This window comes from Aquila chrysaetos, chromosome 1 (genome assembly GCF_900496995.4).
Source record: "Aquila chrysaetos chrysaetos chromosome 1, bAquChr1.4, whole genome shotgun sequence".
Lineage (NCBI taxonomy): Eukaryota > Metazoa > Chordata > Aves > Accipitriformes > Accipitridae > Aquila > Aquila chrysaetos.
The window spans coordinates 16,000,253-16,022,443 of record NC_044004.1 but is presented as its reverse complement, the minus strand read 5'-3'; the positions used below and the strand labels follow the sequence as shown (position 1 = coordinate 16,022,443).

The window sequence follows — 22,191 nt, the reverse complement described above, 5'->3', positions numbered from 1 at the left end:
ACTCATGAAATCAGTTGGGGAAGTCGGCCACCAACTTTGATGCTTTTGGCCTCAGTCTCCTCTTGCAGGCGCATAAACTTCTTGTTCCCACAATATCACACGCACCTCCTTTTTGTCTCATATCTTAGTATTTCTTCAGCAATTTAAATGTTGCCTGAACTTTAAGAACTGCAGCTGGAACTAAGAAATATCTGTCATCTACTTTATTGATATTAAGAAACTTGCTGAGACTTTTCATATTAAATATGTCAAAAATATTTAGAAATGAGACTGTTTCCCTAAAAAAGAATGCAAAAGCAAATGTAATCATTACCAGTTTGAAAATACCCATAACAGGAGCTGCAGGTTGCAGGACACGAAAAAATGAAGAAATAACAGTAACATGATTTTTTTAAAACAAAGTTCCAGATAAAGTAAAATGCACTACAGTCAGAACCCAGAGTATAAAATGAAGATTTTCATACTGTGATTAGGGATCACAGATGTTAACACCAGCAATATTCCAAATTACTTTAGAAAAAGTATAATTCAGGGTACAGAAAATTTGCAGTGCAAGACATAAGCCAAACAGACAGTATATATAATTCTACTGTTTACATAAGTGAAAATTGAGGAATGAGGTGAATATGGAAAAAGCAAAAGTTAAGGAGAGCTACTCTTAGGACTGTCCAGAAAAAGAATTGTTCCAAGCATCAGGGAAGATATGAAGCATGTGCAAATTCACGGGATAACAGAAATATAAGTTAGGAAAATCAGCTGGGACTATGAAAGTAAACAAGGAGATTACTCAGCTGAGAACAACAAAATACTGAAAAAAACCCAAATCCTTTGTATTCATGCCAAACTGTTTCTGTTAGTTATCTGACAAGTCTTTTTCAATGTCTACTCACAGAAACATTTTACTAGCACTGGGTATCAGGCATCACTAAGTGACTACATCAAATGACAGTAAAAACTGCAGTAAACTACAAAGACAAATACCTAGTACAAAATAAACAACTACAAGTACTTACTAGTTCTGGAACAACTGAAACAATTACACTTAAATATGTAAGTTCAATTGTGAGCTCACTGAAAACAGCAAGATGGCTTAACATTTAGTTGTACATTCATAATTCTCTGTATAGCTATACTGTAGTGCAATCAAAAAATAATGTATCTTTTTATTAGCACAGAAGACTTCATGTAACCACATCTCAGATAACGTAAGACGGCAAAGCATCCTTAAAACAAACAGACAACAAAGGGCTGATTTCGGTTTAATTCAAATTCATGTTTTATTTTCAGGAGGCTTCCAGTTTCCTTTACAGCATCTTCCCGTAGGACACTGTAGAGTTGGACGCAGACAACAAAAAAGCCATTTTCAGCCAGCATTTAGGATAAAGACATTTTATTTGATAAATAAGATATCCAACGAGCCTGCAACACTCAATAAGTTGCATGAAACATGGGATGGTACATAATTCAGAGCACAGAACAATCTTTTACCTTCAGCTGTTGAATCGATTAGAGTATGGACTGCTTGTTGCAATAGTTTCAGACCACTGGGCATAACTGATTCCTGATAGCCCTTAAATTCCCAAATCTCATTAATGGATTCCTGCTCCCTAGTATGTATCCTTCACAGTGCATTCATTGACATAGTCTGAGACAAAGGCCACAGATACTCCAGGTTGTCCATGACATCTTGTGTGTGAATGGTATACCGTTCTGTGAGGCAGGTATCTCGCTTGTGCTCTTAAAATAAAGATGACATTTTTTTTATCATTTTCTGCACCAATCGGGGGGGGGGGGGGGGGGCAAAACAAAACAAACAAACAAACAAAAAATGAAAACAAACCAACCCGCCAAAAAAAACACAAAACCCAACCACGATCCAGGATGTTGCAGTGCCTTTTCCCTAACACAAAATGCTGAAAATGTTAACTTCCCAGTAATGTCTGAAATTTCCATTCACTATCACAGTAAGTCACACGCTATTTCTAAAATCAGTAGATGCATTTACTAAAATGACACCCTTCAATTCTGCCCTTTCTTGCATACTGCTACATGAGCTTTAATCAGCAGTGAAGAAACTTTTCTTGATTGAGAAAAGATGTAACAGAGTCAGTAGATCACACATTTGGATATACCAGTAGGGGCTGTACCAGGCTGCGAGCTGCCGATTCCCCACCCCTCTTAAACTTTGGTGCTTTAATCCTTTGAGACGTCTGTGTAGAAAATATGAAACTACACAAACAGAGGCCAGAATTTTTAAATTACTCTGGTATCCAGAGATAAAAATCTCACAATACTTTTAAATACTTGTCAGATTTGTTTCCTTCTGTGGAGTTCTAAATAGTTTAGGAGTACTTAGTTTACAGTAGGAAAACTAGGGGCAAGCTTTACACTTCTAACCTGCTTTTAAGTCTGCAATAACAATCCTGACACTCTTGCCTTTAAAAATCAAACTGATTTTTAATGATTACTGCAGAGGGCGATTCCTATTGTAGCTGGACAAGATCTCCACTAATTAGGCCGCAAAATTTGTGTAACCAAAACACTATTACTGCCAAGTCCCTTTTCTTTTCCTGTAAGCCAGTCACTCTTTCTATTTTTAAGTACATTTTTATACTTCTGTTATAGACGCTCGTGACAAATTGGAGGACCCAATTTGTATTAAATAAAAGATCGAATTTATTAGCAAGCGATAAAAGAGCAAAACAGCGCTGGGCGGCCAGGGAGACAGTGCTCCGCCACAAGCTCGCACTTAAACTGGGGAAGAGCCTCTTTATTTATACAGTCTTTTTAGTCCCTGATACGTGACAGCTGGCTGGTATCTTCGGTATCTTGTGCCATCAGGTGTTAGGTGGTCGTAATTTGCCTTCTGGTGGTTGTTGGGATGAAGGCCGAAGTCTTCCTCAGCTGTTCTCAAGTCCCATTCATGCTCTGTAAACATCTCTCTACGTCTGCTAATCATCGGTATGCAATTGTCTACTCAAGGGATACTCATGGTCTTAGATAAGTGAAGAATATCCCTACCTCCACAGGTTTTAGATAAGGAAGAATGTCCCTACCCCCACATGCGATTTCATGAACAAAGTTAACCCGTTCATTACACTTCCTTTCATCCTTACCCCTCCTGGTTAGGACAGGAGCTCAGCCACCCAGGCAAGAAGAGACTGGAGAGCCAAACCACATGCAGTGAGACACTACTGTCCCTCAAGTTACTGTCCCAAGTATAATAAAATTAACTCCTCTGTTTCCAGATTTTGTTTACTGCCTCTGGGGTCCTGTTTTAGTTGTAAGACGTCAGCCTGGGAACTACCAGCCCGCAGTCTGCGCTGAATTCAACTTCGAAGACTGTGGAAACGGAAGATACTGAGAGGAGTGACAAGAGCAGTTAGAGCCACTGACAAGACTTCAGCCACAGCGTGTTAAGCAGTTGTAACTGTAACACTGAGGTAAGTGAAAGAAGGCGTAACAAAGCGGCAAACAGGAGACGCCCTGAAAACGTTTGCATCAAAAAAGCACGTGGGAATGCACTGAAATCTGAAGGAAACGTGCTTAAACTCGAGTATTTCAAACGTCATCTGCCAGCTGCCTGACCCAGGCCCCTCAGGGAAACGGGAGATACGGGATCCCACTGAAGACCGAAGCCTTCCCTTATCCTTGGGGTGAGGGCAGCAGCGTCCCCTGAAGCGGAGGAGGGAGGACCGGGGCGAGGAGGCGGGAAGCGTCCGCTAGCAGCCAGCAACGGCTCCCGGTCGCCCTGAGAGGAGACCTCCCGTCCCCCCGCCCCGGAGCCCCGCTCCCCCACAGCCCGCCGGCGCCGGCTGACAGGCCGCGGCCTCGGCCCGACGCCCGGCCCCGCCCCGCCGGGCGGAGGCCCCGCCCCGCCCTCGCGCCGCAGCGCCCCGGCCCCACCCCGCGCCTCAGGGAGGAAGCGCGCGGCGCTGCCCCCACCATGATGGCGGCCAGCGCAGGAAGGGGCGGGGCGCGGCGCGGGGCGGAGCCGCGGGGGCACCGCCGGGGAGGGCGGCAGCGGCGCGGCGCCGGGCGGCGGGGCGGCCGGGGCGGCGGAGCGCCCCCGCGCTGCCCGCAGCGCCCAGCCGCGGCCGCACGGGACGGCGCGGCGCGGCGCGGCTGCCGCCGGCGAGGCGGGCGGGGGCTGAGGGGCCGCCCGGGCCGCCCCCCTTTCCGCCGCCTCCCCCCGCGGCGCCGCCGGATCGGGGCCTCACTGGAGCGGGCCGCCAGCGGCTCCGCCCCCCTCCGTCTCCTTAAAGGGCCCGCGGCTCCTGCGCGCGGCGCCGCCAGTGCTCGCCTCGCGCCGATGGCGCCGCTCTCGGCGGCGGCGGCGCCCCTGCTTCCCTTCTGGTCGCCCGCCGCTTCCTCCCTCCGTTCCCTTTCGCTTCCGGGGTCAGCGCCGCCGCGGCCGCCGCTCGGTAACAAGCCCCGTCCCGGGGTCCGGTCCGGCCGGGAGAGCCGGCAGCCGCGCCCCGCGCAGGCCGCGCCGCCCCGCCGCCCCCATGGCCAGCAACCCCCAGCCGCAGCCCCCGCCGCCGCCGCCGCCGCCCCCGCCGCCGCCCCCTCAGCAGCCGCCGCCGCTGCCGGGGGCCGGGGCCGCCGTGGGGGGTGGCGCGGCCGAGCCCGAGCTGGTCTCCATGATCGTCAACCACCTCAAGAGCCAGGGCCTCTTCGACCAGTTCCGCCGCGACTGCCTGGCCGACGTGGACACCAAGGTGCGGGCGGCCGGCGCCTCGGGGGCGGGGGTGGTCCCGGCGCCCCGCCGGCGGCCGTCCCCGGGCTCCGGCACGTCGCGGGCAGGCTGGGCCCGGCCGGGAGCGGCGGGGCCCGGCCCGGGGGTGGCGGCGGCGGTTTGCGGGGGGAGCGCGCCCCGCGCTCGGAGGCGGGCAGCGGCCGCGCGGGGCTCCGGCCCGGCCCGCGGCCCCGGGGCTCCTCTCGGCGGCCCCGGCGGGCAAAGCCGGAGCCCCTGTTGTCGGAGGGGAGCGTGGGCTGGCCGGCGGTACAGACGCGCCTGGTTTTGCGGGGCGTTTCTAGCCGTGCGGGCGCGCTTCGCACGCTGCCGTCGCCGCGAGGCAGAGGGGGCGGCTGCGCCGTCAGTGGGTTGGGGGGGGGCCGGCGGGGCTCCCAGCTCTTCCCGCCCGGCCGCCGGCGGGGTAACTGCTCATCAAAGCCCTCCTGTCCATCCTCTCTGTCGTTGCTTTCCAGCCTGCCTACCAGAATTTGAGACAGCGTGTTGACAACTTTGTTTCCAATCATTTGGCAACCCATACCTGGAGTCCTCATCTCAACAAGAACCAGCTGAGAAATAACATTAGGCAGCAGGTTCTCAAGTAAGTGACAGCTCTGGGGTTTCTCTGTTTGAACACGCTCATGTACCGCAATGGGTGATGGGGGCTATAGGTCAATTGTAAAGCGTCTGCTTTCTTCAAAGAAACTTCTGAAGAAGCTTTTTTTTTTTTTTTTTTAGCATTTAAAAAGTGGTGTCATTTCAGATAGCTCGCCATCAGCATTAGTCAGAATTAGACTGCAAATATTATTTTGTCTGATCCATGTTGATGCAGGGGTGGAAAGCTTGTTTCTGACTTGGGATGTAATGCCCTAGCTGAAGTCTGTCTTTACTGTTTCTTTTAAGGGAGATGCAAATAAAACTGCTCTTATCATCAAGTTTTGGGCTAAGGACAATTAAAGTGATTCAACAAGCTAAGCTCTGCAGAGTACAAAGCCAAATTCACAAAACAAAAACTGGATGTGAATCTAACTAGACAGAAAAGACTTTTTTCAGAACTGCTGTTACCCCAAAATGATGTCAAACACTTATCTGATGTTGCATTTTTTCATGAGGCTTCCTCTAGTTTTTCTTCTCAAAAGTTAGAGTCATAAGAAGTGTTAGGAAATTTCTTCAAAGTAGCATGAGTTTGTCACTAAACTCGCTCGAACAAGGTTATTTGGGAACAAACTTACTCAGTTATGCTGTAATGGTACCATTGATAACTTGTACTGAGGAGCTATTTTGTTTGGTGGGAGGGGAGCAGTTCTTGTTTGGGGTTTTTTTTTAGTTCTTCTTAAAGAGGGAATGAGGACAAGAGGCAATACGTGTTCCACAAAAGATTACAGGGGTCTAGAGAGAACCCATAGACATAAAGGTCTCTATTGCCATTTATTTGATTTTACTGAAGATTAAGGGTGTTCTCTAAAGCTGCAGAACTCTGAGGCGTCACACTGTACCGGGCAGAAAGTAACTTAGGGCGGTGATGTCTGGTCTAGTAGTCGTTTGTCCCTCACGCCATCTACAATTCATCTGTCTTGTGCCATGGGAATTGCTAACATCAGGTTTCTTCTTAATTTTTTCCACACACGTCGCTTTTACAGTTAGATAACATTTCTAGGCATAACCAGTAATGACATAACAGCAGGCTGTTTGTTGTCTTAATTCCATGCAGTTGGATTGCTTTGTTTCTCTAGCAATTTTTTTCTTCGTTCATAAGGCATGGAGAGAGCTGTTGAAGTACAGGCAGCTGGCTAAATACATAGCTGCAGTGATGCTCAGAAAATGTTAATGCTTCATTGGAGGCTCTTAAGAGTGTTTTCGTCACATCTAAAGGAGCATATTTCATCAAGGTGTTCTTGAAAAGTCATTTTTCTTATTAAGTATTCATGTAACTCTGTTCCAGGTCTGGAATGTTGGAATCTGGAATTGACAGAATTATTTCTCAGGTTGTGGACCCAAAGATCAACCACACATTCAGACCTCAGGTGGAAAAAGCTGTCCATGAATTTTTAGCCACATTGAATCACAAAGAGGAGGCAGGCCCCAGCACAGCTCCAAGTGAGGAGAAAACAGATGCTTCTATTACAGTACAAGGTATTCTACCATTTCTCCGAGCAGTCTGTTAACAAAAATTTGTTTTTCAAGAGAGCAAAAACATTCACTAGGTTTGCTGCTAGCACAAAATTGTTAGCATCAGTATTAACAAGCTGAGCTCCAGGCAGTGTACCACAATACTTGTCTCTCACTGTATGTATAAAGGTAGAAGGTGAGAGAGAGATCGCCATGTAACCGCCATGTCACTCTGTCACTCCTGCTTGAGATTACAAGGGATCGGTTTACTGTAGGGAAAATTTGGTCTCGGGGTTTGGCCCTCTGAGTATTATAGGATCAGATAATACATAGCTGTAAGAGAAGAATGATTCAATTTTTTTGTGCATTGGTAGATCAGAAAAAAAACTACCTGTGAGACAGTTACCTGTCTTAATGCAGTTGCTGTGTGCCATAAAATTTGAATGGCTAAGGTCCTCTCAGGAGCTTAAGTTCTGCTGTAAATCAGCCAATCTTTAGTTTGCTTATAACCACAGCACTTTTTCTTTATGGTTTTCATTTATGTTGCCTGGTATCGACTTCTAAACACTCCTGCAGGTAATTGTCCATTCTTTCCCTTCCTAAGAGACTCCATAGCAGTCCATCTATTTGTAACCAGAGCCTTTATTTAAATCCTAGCCCTTTTCCTGTGAGGCCCACTTCCTTTAAAGTAAGTGGGTTAACAAGCCAGCTGCAGCTCTTAGTGCTAGTCCAGTTAACCCTTTCTCATCCATCTTCAGAGTTGCTTCTACGAGGATGGGAAAGTGATAAGGTATTTCTGATGGTCCTGTTCTTATATAATCAATATGCTGAGTCCATTTTCCATGTCATTTATGGAGATACCAGAAGTATGAAATACAGACTTTCTGCTGCAGTATTCTATATTGTGCTTCTCCAGAGTCGTCATCATCCCACTTGGGATGGTGGTAAAGTTGAACAAGGATTGTGTTCAGAACATCCTTCCCATAGACAGCCCCTGCTTTCTTTACATGATCTCAGGAACAGCGGTATGTCACAGACCAAAATGAATCTCTGGTAATAAGATCATAATTGCTGCAGGAATGCAACTTGTTCTTTTTTTTTTTTTTCTTTTAAACCAAAATCTCTAAATGCAAAATTAGTCAAATCTTCTAGTTAATTTTACTTCTTTTAAATAAAGTAATTATTCTTTTTCCTTTCACTTGCTTAACATTCTATCTGAACGGTGTTACGGAAACTAAGATGAACTAAAACTATTTTCTTTCTTACTATTCAAGGTGTCTCTGCTGCTGCTCCTAGTGGCAATGTAGCTAGTGATGCAATGTCCATTTTAGAAACAATAACTTCTCTTAACCAAGAAGCAAGTGCTGCCAGGGCTTCAACAGAGAGCTCAAATCCCAAGACCAACGACAAAGTTGCAAAAAGACTCTCATCTCAGCAGAGTGTGGATGGTAGCACTGATAGAGAGAGAAATGCAGAGGACTTGCCAGACAGAGAGAAAGCAACTTGTGATCTTTCTGGAGAAGGGGCTGAAACATTTGGAAAGTGTGAAGATTTAAATGAGCTTCCCTGCCAAAGTGAAGAAACTAAAAATTCAGCAAAGGATACTAATAATTTGACTTTTACAAATAAAGATACAAGTAAAGAAATTCAACAGGAAAATGAAGATCAAAAGAGTAAATTATTAGATAAATGTGACAAGAAACCAGACAGCAGTGAAAAAGGTGAAAGAAGAAAAGAAAAAAAGGAAAAACTTGACAAGAAGTCCGACCATTCAAAGAAAAGTGATGATACTATGAAGTCAAAAGAAGAAAAGCAAGCAAGGGAGTCGGAACCAGTGAAACAGTTAGTTCCAGAAAAAAACAGCAATAAACATAAAACAACTGAAAGCACTAAAGAAGGTACGGTGTGGGCAATGCTCTTTCTTAAGATATGGATATGGGGGGGGGGGGGTTTAAGTGTATTCAGGAGTTGAATCAGAAGTATATTTGGAATGTGGGTTCTCTGCTAGTTCTGGCACATTTGTCTAGCTAGCCACAGCTAGGTCTTGGTTCATCTCCGTTAACTGAGGTACCCACATTAGGAATCAGGTGAGCTTTGATTGGTCATCTGCCTTACTCTGGCAAGTTGTCTCAATGATTCCAGTCTGCATTTAAAGTTTCTAGTTGTACCTCAGGGTGATTTTTGTTTTGAGTAAACCAGTTAGCCTAAGAACATTTCATTAAGATGTTACAAATTTATTTTTTTTTTCCTATTTCATGTTCTTAAGATAATTTTGTTTTCAGTGGCAAAATCACTGTTTTGGTAAGAAAAGTTTCTCAAACTGTGCTGCATTACAGCCCTTTCTTTCTCTTTTTCCCTTTGCAAGAAAATGCGTCAGTAGATTCAGATATGGATGCACTCAGTGACATCACTGTCAGCTCTGTCCATACCAGTGACCTTTCTTCCTTTGAAGAGGAGAGTGAAGAGGAGACTGTAATTTCTGACAGTACTGAAGAGGGGGAGATCACATCAGATGGTAAAATAATTAGGTTGTTAAGTAGCAAGAAAGAATATGCAACACTTTTGTTGAGTGCATCATATCATAAATCTGAGGTTTTGCAGTATGTTTTATTGTACTTATTTATGAGAAGGAATTGGAATGTGGAATGGATAGTATTTGTGCAGTTATAAAAAAACAAGGATTGGACATACTTTGAGTATTTTTTTAATAGCTTGACATATTCTAAACATTGTAAATCTTATTTGTGCTACAGTATTTCATAGGCGACAAAAACACTTAACAGTGATGGGTATGTCGCTTTCCTATGGGGTTTTTTCCTCTCCCTTCTGCCGTGAATTTGGTATAACATTGGAGTGCTTTGTTTGTGACCCCAGGGTAGTGGATGTAGCTGACTTTGCAGATCAGGTTGGTTTTAGAGCTTTAGGACTGCCGGAATTTCCAAATTCTACATGGCCACAGTGGAAGGAACAGGAATGGATCTAGCTTTAAGAGCTTGGAAACACCAAATCTTTTCACTGACTGGGTAACCTTTTTTGTGTTCTCCTTGTCTAGAGCAGACCTCAGACTCTGATTTCTGTGGATATGGGGCATTTGCAGTTAATAAGACTTTCCACTTCATAATACAGAGTGCCTTAGTACCTGAATGAGTTGTCTCTAGTGTGCTGTGAGCTTTTCTGCTCTAAGAATATTATTTAGAAGCACTGAATTACTTGCATGTTCTCTGGCTTTGGTGTTACCTTTAAACAGGAGAGATTGCGTTCGGTTATGACTAAATATTTGTGAAGTGAAAACAAGCCTTAAGTATATTTCAGGGATATAAATAATTCGTATGGTATGGAGCACAAGTGGTTTTGCTTTATTTCTAATAATCCTGATAAAACTGAAATAGATTTATTTATTTTTACTTGAATAATACTTGCATGAGTATAAACAACAATGCTTTGTGTATATATTTCAGTAAGCCTATCTAGTTATTACATACTCAAATATTGTACAAATTTTTTTGGTGTAGGGAAGAAGCTTAATTTAATATATAGCAGAAATTATATTCTGACTTCTTACCCGGTGTTAACTACTAAATACTATATGTAAAGAGGCAACGTGATTACAGGCAAGAGGGTAAGCCCAACTGTTGTATCCCAGTTTATCCTGGGGTTTGTATCTTGCAGTTTTTTGGCTGAATGGCGTGCACAAACACATGAATATACCTTGCAGGTTTTCATAATCTAGTGATACTTTGATGTTAAAGGGTTTAATTTTTTTAACTGTCTATGTTTTTAGAATAAATAATTGCTAATACATTTTCAGTAGCTTTGCCTCGTCAAAAGTTACACTGCCCTAATTTATCAATATATCTCTATGCTTCACTAACCTTTCTTCAGATGAAGAGGAGAAAAACAGTCAAAGTAAGACAAAGCCTCATGCTAATGAGCTGAGTGATGGGAAAGCCAAGCCTGTTCGTCATGCTTATGTTCGTAAGCCTTTCTTGTACTCCAAATACTTCAGCGATTCTGATGATGAACGAACTGTAGAACAACGCCGTCAGTCCATTGTAAGTGTGAATTTTGTTACCGCTCATATTCTGGCTCCTTAAACTTTTCAGCACAGAAATTCCACTTCTTCTTTGGTGGTGGTTTGTGAGGGGGAGTCTTCTGTTTCGTCTCACTTGCTTTCTTGGTTTTTTTTCCTTTTGTGTTACAACTCCCCTCCTTCAGATTTCCACCAATATTGCATGATCTGCTCTCCAGCAAAGCAATCTGGTTATAGCTTGAAGGCTTCTGGTAGTGAAAGCAACAACACACTTTTCCGTCTTTTCCCCCCCCCGCTCTAAAGTGAACAGTCTTTTGGTGTTGACAGAGGATTTACTTATTAAATGTCTTCACAGAATCACAGCAACAGGTGGATTCTTTCTCAACTGAGTGATTCGATAGGGAGAGTAAGAACTGCTGCACATACGAAAAACTTGTCTTCGATAGATTTAATGCATATAATGACAATTTGGGTGGAACAAGTAGCCCATATCTACCTGCAGCCTGCCTTCAGTGGGACTTCTGTAGTTTGGGCTTGTGTTGACTACTGCAGGCTACTTTGTTACATCATCTCTTTACAAATGTAGTTCTTGCTGTCCATGAAATCAGTAGTCTGTAGCATGTCTGCAGCCACTGAGAGTGAAAAGAGAGGTTTAAGCATGTTCATTGTGTTCTGTGGAAGAAGGACCAGCACACAGAAGAGGGAGCAGCAGTTCTTTTAGATCTCTTTCCTTTGGCGAAATATAGGGGGTTTTTTATAGTTACATGTATTTTATATATATTTAATATATATACACTATGTATATATTTTATAAATAAAATTAAAAATAAGATATATTCTTTGAGAAGGTCTTATAGCCTCAGTCGGTGGTGTTAAGCAGCGATGAAACTGGAATTCAGCTGGTTTAACTTCGCAGAAGTATTAGAGGATTCCATTAACTTTCATGTAATGATTTCTAAGGACTATTTTTTTTTTTAGTTTGCCTCAAGCTACAATGTTCTGTTTTCTGTGGGGTTTAGACATATATTTGTAGTCAAAGAATACTCTTTGACCTAATGATAAATTAATTCTTTTCCTTGTTTTTGTATGTCCAGGCCAAAGAAAAAGAAGAGAGACTCCTAAGAAGACAAATTAACAGAGAGAGACTTGAAGAAAAACGTAAACAGAAGGCTGCAGAAAAAACAAAATCCCTGAAAACTGGAAATCAAAATGCTAAAGGTATGAGAAGTGTAACATTAGCCCCTGCCACCCTGCTCTTGCTCACTCTGGAAAAAAGCATTCAGCTTAAAATATTGGTAATAGGTCTCTAGTCATTTCCCGTAAAAACCCAACGTTTCAACAGTGATCTAATGGAAAAATGTGTAATACAAATTATTAATACAAAGTTCTATATCTTCAGTCTTTCGTATATCCTTTCATACATCATTACATTGCTTAAATGCAATGAATACCCATATACACTAGTATTCTCTGCTACATGTTAGTACTCTCTGTACTGCTTTTCAGTCATGTTTATAGCTGAAACAGTAATATAATGACATGCTTACGTATTTCACCATTTGTGTATTGTTTTAGGAAAAAGTGGCTTGAACTTAGAAGAACCTTCATCAAGAAGTCTTGAGTCAAAAACTACTGGTACCAGCATTAAGGATGTGCTTAAAGAACAGAAATTTTTAGAAAAAAAAGTAGCTTTGAGCAGAAAAAGAAAAAGAGATTCAAGGTATTCATGTATTTGCTCAAAAGGAATTAAGTTTTTGAATACTTATTTTTTACAGATTTAAAAGGTTCTCTTCAACTTCGCAGTTAGCCTTACCCATTTTAACAACTTTCTCTTAAAACATTCACATAATTTTGTTACTAATAAGCATGAAGTTCAGGCAGAAAATCAAATTATAGCTGCTTAAATATATTGCAGCTCACACTGCAGTAGTGGCCTTTGTGTGGCTTTTCCTACACAGAATGGTAATAAAGGAATGAGAAGGGAGAGCTTTCAGATGTTTGTGCATCTAATATGTCAGTCAGCTTGGCTTAGTCTTTAAGCTGATGTTTTACATAGCTGTGTACACATAATACGTATCTGTCTACATACTGGTATGTATGGCACAAGGAGATCTTGTCCATTTTACAGGGACAACTGTAGTACTAATACTGTCATACTAATATTCTCTGCTTTAAAGCACTGATGTCCGGAGGATATCTTTGAAGCTGGTACACATAATTTTTCAAGAGAAAAAAGCTTGGACAAATTGGCTAGTTAAAAGTTGTGTGATCATGTTCTATTTCAGTATTTTTAGTGTGCATTTCTCTCTCTCCTTCAGCTTTAAAAGCAGAAAGTTCACAAACTAATGTTAGGCTGATACCGATTTTTCTTTTTTTAATTGTCCAAATACCTGTTTCAGGCATACTGAAGATGGCTGCAAAAAGAAATACGAGCCATCTGAAGAAGATCCTAAAGAAATGCAAAAGACAAATGAGGTATGTGTCTCTTAAATATAAACCTTATGATCTTCCTTTTTAATTATAACAGCACTTGTTCATTTGTCCATACCAAACTGCATAATATTGCATTCGTTCTCATAAATTAGTTTTTTCCTGCTAGAGTTCTTTCAATTGCATTAGTGATCTGACATTGCTGTAGTAATGTTTTCTGAATTCCAGTAGCCGCCAGAATATACAGTCTATGTATTTAGTGCTGGTGCATGTTGTAGTAGAACATGAGATATAGTTTAAGCCCTGTTCTGTGAAGCATGTTGGGTTTTTAAAAAGAGCAAAGTGTGTCTTATACACAAAGACTTGAGGATCTTGACCTATTTAAACTTCTCACTGGGAAGTTAAGGGAAAACTCAATGTAGTCCAAACACTAAAGGGAAGAGAATTTTTATGGTGGGAACATTATTAACACAAAAAAAAGTGATAGTTGGAAGTTCAAATGGAATCTAGATTTATCTTTTGTGGGGTTTGGGGTGTTGTTTGGTTTGGGGTTTTTTGTTTTGTTGGTTTTTTTGAACAGCATAATGGCTGTTCAAAGTAACTTATGGAGTTCTTGAAATTGTGATTGTCCATTTCAAAATCCATTTAAATCATTTTAGAAAGAAAAATCACTTTATAAAGAAAAGATACTCAAGTTCAAACAGACTACTTAACCTTAACTTCTCTTTCTTTGGATTTTCCCACAGTGGCAGATAGTTGAAATGAAAACAGCAAGTTTCATTTTCTTACTGCCTGTGTTTTAGGTGACTTTTTATTACAATGTTAAGTGTATTCTCTGGTGTATTGTTTTTATGGAGAGTTTGCCCTTAACAATTCTGTTCGGTCACGTAGTGAAGGAACTGTATAACATTTGCTTATATGTCTAAAAACTTTCTGTTGTAGACCTGTGAAAAAACTTCCAAAGAATTGAAGCATAATCATGGGAAAAGTGAAATCTCTAAACAGCTTAGAAGACTTTCAGAGTCGGTGCATTCAACTGAGGAAAGCAAAAGTGATTCTAAAGCAGAAAAAGAACATAAAAGAAAAACCTCCACCTCTCTTCAGGCTGAAGGAGCCCAGCAGGACAGTGAAACAAGGGATCCAAAAAGACAGCTGGATAGAGCAGAAGTCAATACTGAAGAACTACAGAAGCAGAAATCCATACTTAAAAATGAAAAACACCCCAAAAAAGATAGTGACACAGAAATTCAACATATGAGAAATGCTGCCAAAAAAGAAGCCAAGTCTTACAGAGATAAAAATGAAAAGGAAAGAACTGCTTTAGAAGAGAAACTTTCTTTAAAGCACAAATATAAAGGAGACAGTATTCACAAACTAAGTGAAGATGTTGAACTCCATTCATTTGAGAGAAGCTTGAAAGGAGAGGATGGTGGTCAGAAGCATAATCAACAAATAAAGGTTTCCTCAGATGACAAATCTGAAAGAAAAAGTAAACACCGAAGTGAACGGAAAATATCAGTAACTGGAAAAGATGGAAAAAATATTTCTGAATCAACCTTAAAAGCTGAAGAATTGCTGCGTAAGGAAAATAAAAAAGACAGACATCTCTCAACAGAAAAATCAAGAGCAGAATACAAGTCCAAAAGGTCCCTGAGTGATTCTAGGCCACAAAAGGATTCCCAAAGTGCCTCTAAGCAAGCTGCTTCTGCATCACACAGAAGGAGCGAAAGCTACTCCGAAGATAAACGTGAAATAGAATCAACTAACTCTGATTGTAATTCGAAACAAGAAGATGGTGTTCATAAAGATAGACGAAGATCTAAGAGCCTTGTAGAAGACAAGATTTTGTTAAAGTCTAAGTCAAAGGGTCATACTAAACAATTCAAAGCATCTGAAACAGAATTACAGGAAAATTTAACAAAACAGGAGACTGGTCAGAAACTAGACAAAGAGAAGAGCACGGAAGAGAATGATTCAGATAAGCAACACAAATCCAAGAATGAAGACAAAGTTTTTGAGGAGAGTGGTGCTGAGTTTGAGCTTGTAAGTGGTACGCAATCAGCTCAGGGATCACAAAAAGATGTTAGTCACAGAGTTAAGTTACATTCTGGAGAAAGAGGTTCTGTAAAAGAGAAATATAGAGGTGATAAGGATTTAAGCAATTCCAAACTAGAAAGAAGGTTCTCTGCTGAAGGTCACAAAAGCAGAAACTTAAAGCACAGCAACAAGGAAATAAAGAAGAAGGAAGAGAGTATGAAATTGGAAGATAAAGATATTAAAGAAATGGATAGTGGGCATGAAAAAGTATTGAACATCACAGTGGCAATGGATAAAAAACAAAGTAAGAAGATATCATGTGAAAATAGAAAAGGCAGTATATCAAACCAAGATATACTTGGAGAGGAAAAGGAGTCAGCTAGCACAACTGAAAAGAGCCATGCTCCAGTCCCTCAAAATTCAAGTATGAATAATGATGACTTGCATTCTGGTCATGAGGAAGAGCTGATGGAACTTGATTTGAAACAAGCAAAAGTACAAGAAGCATCTAACATAGAAGGAAAAAACATTCAAAACTCACTGCAAGCCACAGATGCTGAGTATGCAGCAAAAGAAAAACTATCTCTTTCTATTTCAAATAAGGTATTAAAACACAGCGTGGCAGATCCTGAAGCTTGTGAATTGCAGTTTCTGCCTGCAGCTGAAAAAACTGTTGAACAAGAAGATATCCCTAATAAACAAGTTGGTGCCTTAGACACTTTGTCCAAACAAGCTTCCATGGATCAAGGACCCAATAAACAAGGGGCTTATAAAATGAGCGTTGTGTATGAAACAAGTGGTAGAATCTTACTGAATGTTCCCAGTAAGGATCAAGCTTCAGAAGGTAGCAGAAGACCAAAGAATTTTAAAACTGTGATAAATTCTAATTCAGATGATGTTCCTTTAGCAATTAATTCTTCCAGAGAAGATGCTGCTGATGCAAAGTCCATGGATATGGATATCTCAGATTTTACAGATTCCTTGGGTAGTATGTCTAAGGAATGCCGTAATTCAGATGAGACTTCGTTATTTGAAGATACTTTCATTTTGAAGAATGATGCAGCACAGGTTGTATACGTGGAACAAGATAGTGCAGTGCTGAGTTCTATCTTGAAAGATGATGGTGACAAAACCACTATGACAAACAGTATAGAAAAAGATAACAAGGTGCCCCAGCCTGATGAACAGGCAATGGAAGACAGTACAGCTGGGTTACCTAGTCAAGAAGACTGTGATGAAGCAGCAAAGTTAGAAAGCACTCAGGGAAGTGAGTTGAAAATAAAAGAAGAAAACTTGATGACTGACATAACTGAAGATTGTGGAGATGTAACAACAAAAGGACTTCTAGAAAGAAAAGAAAGAGAGTGCTTGAATACAGATCCTTCCACAAAGGGAGAAAGGACAATGATGGATAATGTGGAAAAGAATGACGTGCATGATATTGATGATATGATACAGTCTTCCTCTGTGTTAGTGCCTAAAAGAGTTCCTGAGGAAGCAGTCAAAGGCTCTGTTATAGCCAGTGGGCAAGAAGGGAATACTGTGATTGGCATGGAAGATAAAAATGAAAGCAATGCAGTAGGTACCAGTGCAGGAAGTAGTAAACTTAGTTTGTTGTACAGCAGCCTAGAAACAACTCCGGCCACTGTGATAGGAACTAGCACAGAAAAGATCATTGAGAGCACTGTAATGGCCACTAGTACAGGAGAAGAACGAGCTGAGGGTGCATCACATTCTGAAAAGGACAGTGATGCTACAACTACTTGCTCAGAAGAAGAAAGTGAGGTGACAGTAATCTGCACAAGCATAGAAGCTGATGAAGGGTTCACAACAGGCATATGGGTAAAAAGTAGTGAGAGTGGCAGTTTCATCACAGGAGCAGATATTGGTGAGTGTACTGTTGCAGCAGCTGAAGAAGGCGGTGGCAGTGTTGTCACTGAAGGATTAGCAGAAAGTGAAAGTTTCCTAACAAGTACAGAAGGAGTAGAAAATGGTGACTGTACCATGGTTGATGCAGAAGAAAGTGGTAAGGATTCAGTCAATGCAAGTGGAGTAGAAATTGAAGACAGTGTGAATAGTGCTGGGGCAGAAGAAAAAGATGATGCTGTGACTAGTGCAGGCTCTGAAGAAAAGCGAAAGACCTCGACTTGTGTAGATACAGGCAAATTTGAAAGTTCTGTATCCTGCTTAGGGGAAGTGGAGAGCGATGGAGCTGTAACTAGTGCAGGGACAGAAACGGGTGAAGGGTCGACAAGTGGTGACAGTTCAGGTGAATTTAGGGGCAGTATGAGAGCTGGCCAGGTAAAAGAACACGAAGGTACTGTGACTTGCACAGGTGCAGAAGAAAGAGGTCATAACTTCATCATCTGCTCAGTGACCGGTACAGATGCACAAGGAGAAAGCACTGTAACTGGTGCATGTATTGCAGTGGTCACAGACAACAGTGCCGCAACTGGAACTAGCCATGACAAATCCGAGGATACTGTAAATGGTGAAAGCGCAGTGACCAGCACAGGCATAACTCCAGAAGATGATGCTGAAATTTCAGTAGTCTGCACAGGGCTAGAAGACAGCAATGAGGGGTTTGCAGTTTGTTTAGAAGCTGAAAAATGTGAAAGTCTAATGGACAGTACAAGGGCAAAGGAAGAAGCCAATATCACTACAGTCAGTGTAGGTCTGTGTGATGATGAAGGTTTTGTGACTAGTACAGGCTCAAAAGAAGAGGATGAAGAAGGTGAGGGCATTGTGACCAGTACAGGAAGAGGAAATGAAGAAAATGAGCATGCTTCTACTTGTACAGGAATGGAAAGTGAAAATGCGCTAATTTGTATAGGTGCAGAAGAAGGTGAAAGTTCTATTATCTGCATAGTTGCTGAACAAATGGAAGCTGAGTCAGGAGTGGCTGGCACAAATATAAATAAGCTTACTGTCGACAGCATGATGAGTGCAGAGAAAGAAGCTAACTGTGGCACAGACTGCAAAAATGATAAAGGGATTGTTGAAAGCAGTGTAACCAGCGCAAGTGCTGCAGATGAGGGTGCATTGACTGCCCATATAGGAAAGCATGAAGGTACCTTAATTCCCTTAGATTCTGAGGAATGTGAGGGTCCCATGACTAGTGCTATGGCAGTGCAAGATAAGAGTCAGTCTGGTGCTGAAGATGAACATGAGAATGCCATGACTTCCTTTGACAGCAGAGAACTTGATCCCTCTATAAGTAGTGCAGTTCTAAAGGAAGATGAGAATTCTCTTATTCCTGCTGACAGAGAAGAAAAAGTAAAGGGAGATATCATCTCTACCAGTACAGTGGAAGAAAGTGATGCTCCCTTACATTCAGCCATGGATGCTGAGGAAGGTCCACTTGCTGTTGCAAGAGCAAATGAAAGTGGGGAAAGCTCTATGATCTTGATAGACGCTGAAGACACAGAGGTGCCTATGCCCAGTACAGCTACAGAGTTTAAAGAGTGTGTGCATACTTTTAGCAGTAAGCAGGAGAAAGATGAGTGCACTATGATTTCCACCAGTATTGTGGAAGAATTTGAGGCTCCTATGTCAAGTGCAGCTATTGAATATGATGGTCAGCTCCCCTCTGTGAAAACAGAAGAAATAAATGAGAGTGCTATGGTTTCTATAGATATGGAAATATATGAGGTTCCCATGCCTAGTGAATCCAGTGCAGGAGATGATAATGATGATGATGAAAGTCACCCAACTGCCAGCGGTAAGGAAGAGAAAGATGAGTGTGCTATGATTTCCACAAGTGTCATGGAAGAACAAGTAATCCTAATGTCAGGTGAAGTCACAGAAGAGGCGATTCAACATGTGTCAGACACGGAGTCAAAAAATGAAACGGTAATGATCTCTACTAGTACAGCAGAATGTTTTGAAGCTCCAATGTCTAGTGTGACTATGCAAGATGAAAACAAACTCACTGCTTCAGAAACAGAAGGAAGATACGAAGCTGCTATGATCACTACAAGCATGACAGAAGAATGTGAGATAGTCCTGATCAGTGCAGCACCACAAGCTGAAAGTCAACTCATTGTAGCAGAAGAAGATGAAGATGCCATTATTTCTCCAAATGCATCAGAGGAATGTAAGATTGTGGAGACCACTGCAACTGTAGATGAACAGTTTGGACTAGCTGCTTTCAATGCAGATGCAAAAAGCAAAGGTTCTGTGATTTTTGTGGGAGAATGTGGAGCTCCTGTGCTGAGGGTTGCCACCAACAGTGAAGATCAACATGCTGCTTCAAGTATAGGAGATAAGGAGGAGGGGGCAGTGATCACTCTGAGCACAATGGAAGAATGTGATAGTCTCTTCACCTTTACAGTCATAGAAGAAAGTCAACTTGCTGCTGAGAGTACAGAAGTAAAAGACAAAAGTGAGGAGATTTTTAATACTGCTAGCCAGATTGAATGCATCCTATCAACTACAGGTCCAGAAAAAAGCAGTAATTCTTTGCTTGTCATTGGTAGAGAGAATGAGACCCATGAGAGTGATGTGAGGGGAGAATCAGCAGCATCTCAGACCACAGTAGACAGTGAAAACACAGAAACAGATGAAAATTCAGTGAACCTCATGAGTGTAGATGAAGCCCTTTGCGTGGAGATTAGTACAGAGACTGCTGTGAGTCCAAGTCCTTCCTCAGAGGCAAGTGAGGATGATGAACAAGCTGAAGATGTTTTGCATGAGGATGTTACATCAGAACTCCCTTGTATGATTTCAGAAGCAACAGTAGAGAGTGAAACTCTAAGGAATGTAAACTATAAATTTAACTCAGACTTGCTTTTAGAAAGTGACTTTTCTGAAATAAGGACTTCCCTGCCTAGGGCACAGGCTCTTTCCTTAGTTTCTGCAAATGAAGTGACTGTAAATACCAACCATGGTGAAGTGACAATAGAAGCAGAGTTAGGGGAAAAAAGTGGCTTACGCTTGTTGCATGTAGAAGAGCTGTACAGCAGTGATGACAAAACAAATTTGGTCAAAATAGATGATATTAGAATTGAAGTTCCTTTTCAAAAAAGTAATGCAACCTTTAATTCAGGTGAGGATTTCTTTTTTTTCCCTCCTTTTTTTTTTTTTTTTAAGTTTTTGGTTTATAAACTGTCATAAATAGTGCATTTTATCATTATCATAGTTAGAAATAATTTACACTGTTCAAATATACCCAATTTCTTTGTTGGTTGCAAAATAACTTAATATATTTAAGAATTGGTGACAAATATTTAAATAGGCATGTGATTCTGGGAGTATAGGAGTGACTGAACACAATTATCTGAGGTATGTTGGAAAAGAATTAAATGTTACTAGAGTGCAAAAAAGTTATTAAAATACATTGACTTAAAATTGTAAGCTAATATTTGAAGTGGTTTGGAGGGGGTAGTTATTGTGGAGCTACAGATGGGGTTTGTTATTAATGTGTTTTGGAATTCAAAAATGCTTTTACAGGAAAGAGGATGCATTTCATTTAGGCATAGGTTCAACATTTTTAAAAGGTATATTCTCTAGGAAAAAAAGGTAACTTCTCTGGTAATTTTGAAGGTTAAAAGTGGCCATCCTTAATCATAACCCCAGATTTTCTCTGGATGGTTATTTAACGGTCAGATTCACAGTCTTATGCTGAATTTTGTGTTCTGCATGCACTTGAAATAGTCCTCCTTTGTGTTACAAAGGAATCAGTCATCCTAAATAAATGAGTATTTTAAGTGAGCAATGATGATAGGTGTCTATTTTAAATATAAAACTTAAGTTATGATAGTATATGACATTAAGGATATCATATTTTATTTCCAGATCGATTTTTCTGGAAGCTAACATTTGAAATTAACTTGCATGGTTGCTAGTTCCTAAAATACCATGTAATGAACATCCTGCTATTTTCAGCCTTTCTCCATTTTGACCCTCCACAGTAGTTGAAGCACCAAGTTTATGAGAATTAATACATTCTGTAGATGCCACAATGAATTCCAGATTATGACTTCATTATAAATTTTGGAGAAATTAAACTGTAGAAAAATAGTAGAGAAACCTGCTTATCTTTCTTTATACCAAAGGAAGTGGAATGATGCTGTTCAAGCACTAATTTTAAAACCTTTTCCTTCTCATGTCTGTCTTTGCTATTATTTCAAAAAACATTTTATAATGTGAGTTTAGGTCCAGTTTCTCAAAGGTTGGCTTTATTTTCTAGTTTATTGATGTTTGGGGTGAGAAAGCTCACTCTGCAGATCTTGGGATCTTAGGAATTTATCAAGGAAAGATGCTGATTTAGTAAACTTGAAAAATGTTATTCAGTATTTATGCAAGAGACAGACATGAGCCATGAAAATGTGAACTGCTACACTAAGGTATTTCTGTCTTGGTGCTTTGCTCAATCCTTGTTGTCCCTTGACGTAGCCTCTGTAAGTACCAGTGGTAATGGTAGTCTTATTCTGTGGACCACAACCACAATTTAATCACTTCACATGCATCATTGATGAATTACCATGTTATAACTATTTCTTTTTGTTTAGGAAAAGCTGTATAAACAGGGTTCTGAAATAGGTGTCCAAAAAGGCTGTAGAAGTCATATGAAGGTGCTGTCTGCATGGTCTGTTTTTCAGATGTTACAAGCATACAGCTGTTCCCATGGGGAATGAAATGAGTGGGGTTTTAAGATTTTCAGAAATGATGTTGTCACTAACAGGAGCTACTGAGCTTTCAGTGTCTATGGAAATTGGAAGTTTCAGTGGTTATGGTTCTAGAGCTTATGGATTTAGATCTAATTGTCACTTATAGAAAAATGTTAGTATTAACTCTTAGCTCTGCACTCATTAATACAGAGGTAATTTGCTGTTTGGAATTTGGTCTG

At 41.2% G+C, this 22,191-nt stretch overlaps 1 protein-coding gene across 5 annotated transcripts in view; it reads left to right on the top strand.

Moving 5' to 3' along the window:
* The first annotated feature begins 4,188 nt into the window (after positions 1-4,188).
* Positions 4,189-22,191, top strand: part of BOD1L1 (biorientation of chromosomes in cell division 1 like 1) — a 37,427-nt gene continuing 19,424 nt past the window's right edge. For 3 of the 5 annotated variants that reach the window (XR_003922600.2, XR_005931966.1, XM_041122010.1), the window contains exons 1-10: positions 4,190-4,721; positions 5,212-5,336; positions 6,678-6,868; positions 8,119-8,742; positions 9,210-9,359; positions 10,727-10,896; positions 11,969-12,092; positions 12,450-12,594; positions 13,274-13,349; positions 14,247-20,388. Coding sequence is in view for 2 of the 5 variants with exons in the window: in XM_041122010.1 (XP_040977944.1) it covers positions 4,509-4,721; positions 5,212-5,336; positions 6,678-6,868; positions 8,119-8,742; positions 9,210-9,359; positions 10,727-10,896; positions 11,969-12,092; positions 12,450-12,594; positions 13,274-13,349; positions 14,247-20,388 (7,960 nt within the window). In the remaining 3 variants the exon portion in view is untranslated. Of the gene's footprint in view, positions 4,722-5,211; positions 5,337-6,677; positions 6,869-8,118; positions 8,743-9,209; positions 9,360-10,726; positions 10,897-11,968; positions 12,093-12,449; positions 12,595-13,273; positions 13,350-14,246; positions 20,389-22,191 lie in introns of all 5 variants that reach the window. The other 2 variants (XR_003922601.2, XM_030008211.2) reach the window with 2 other exon arrangements.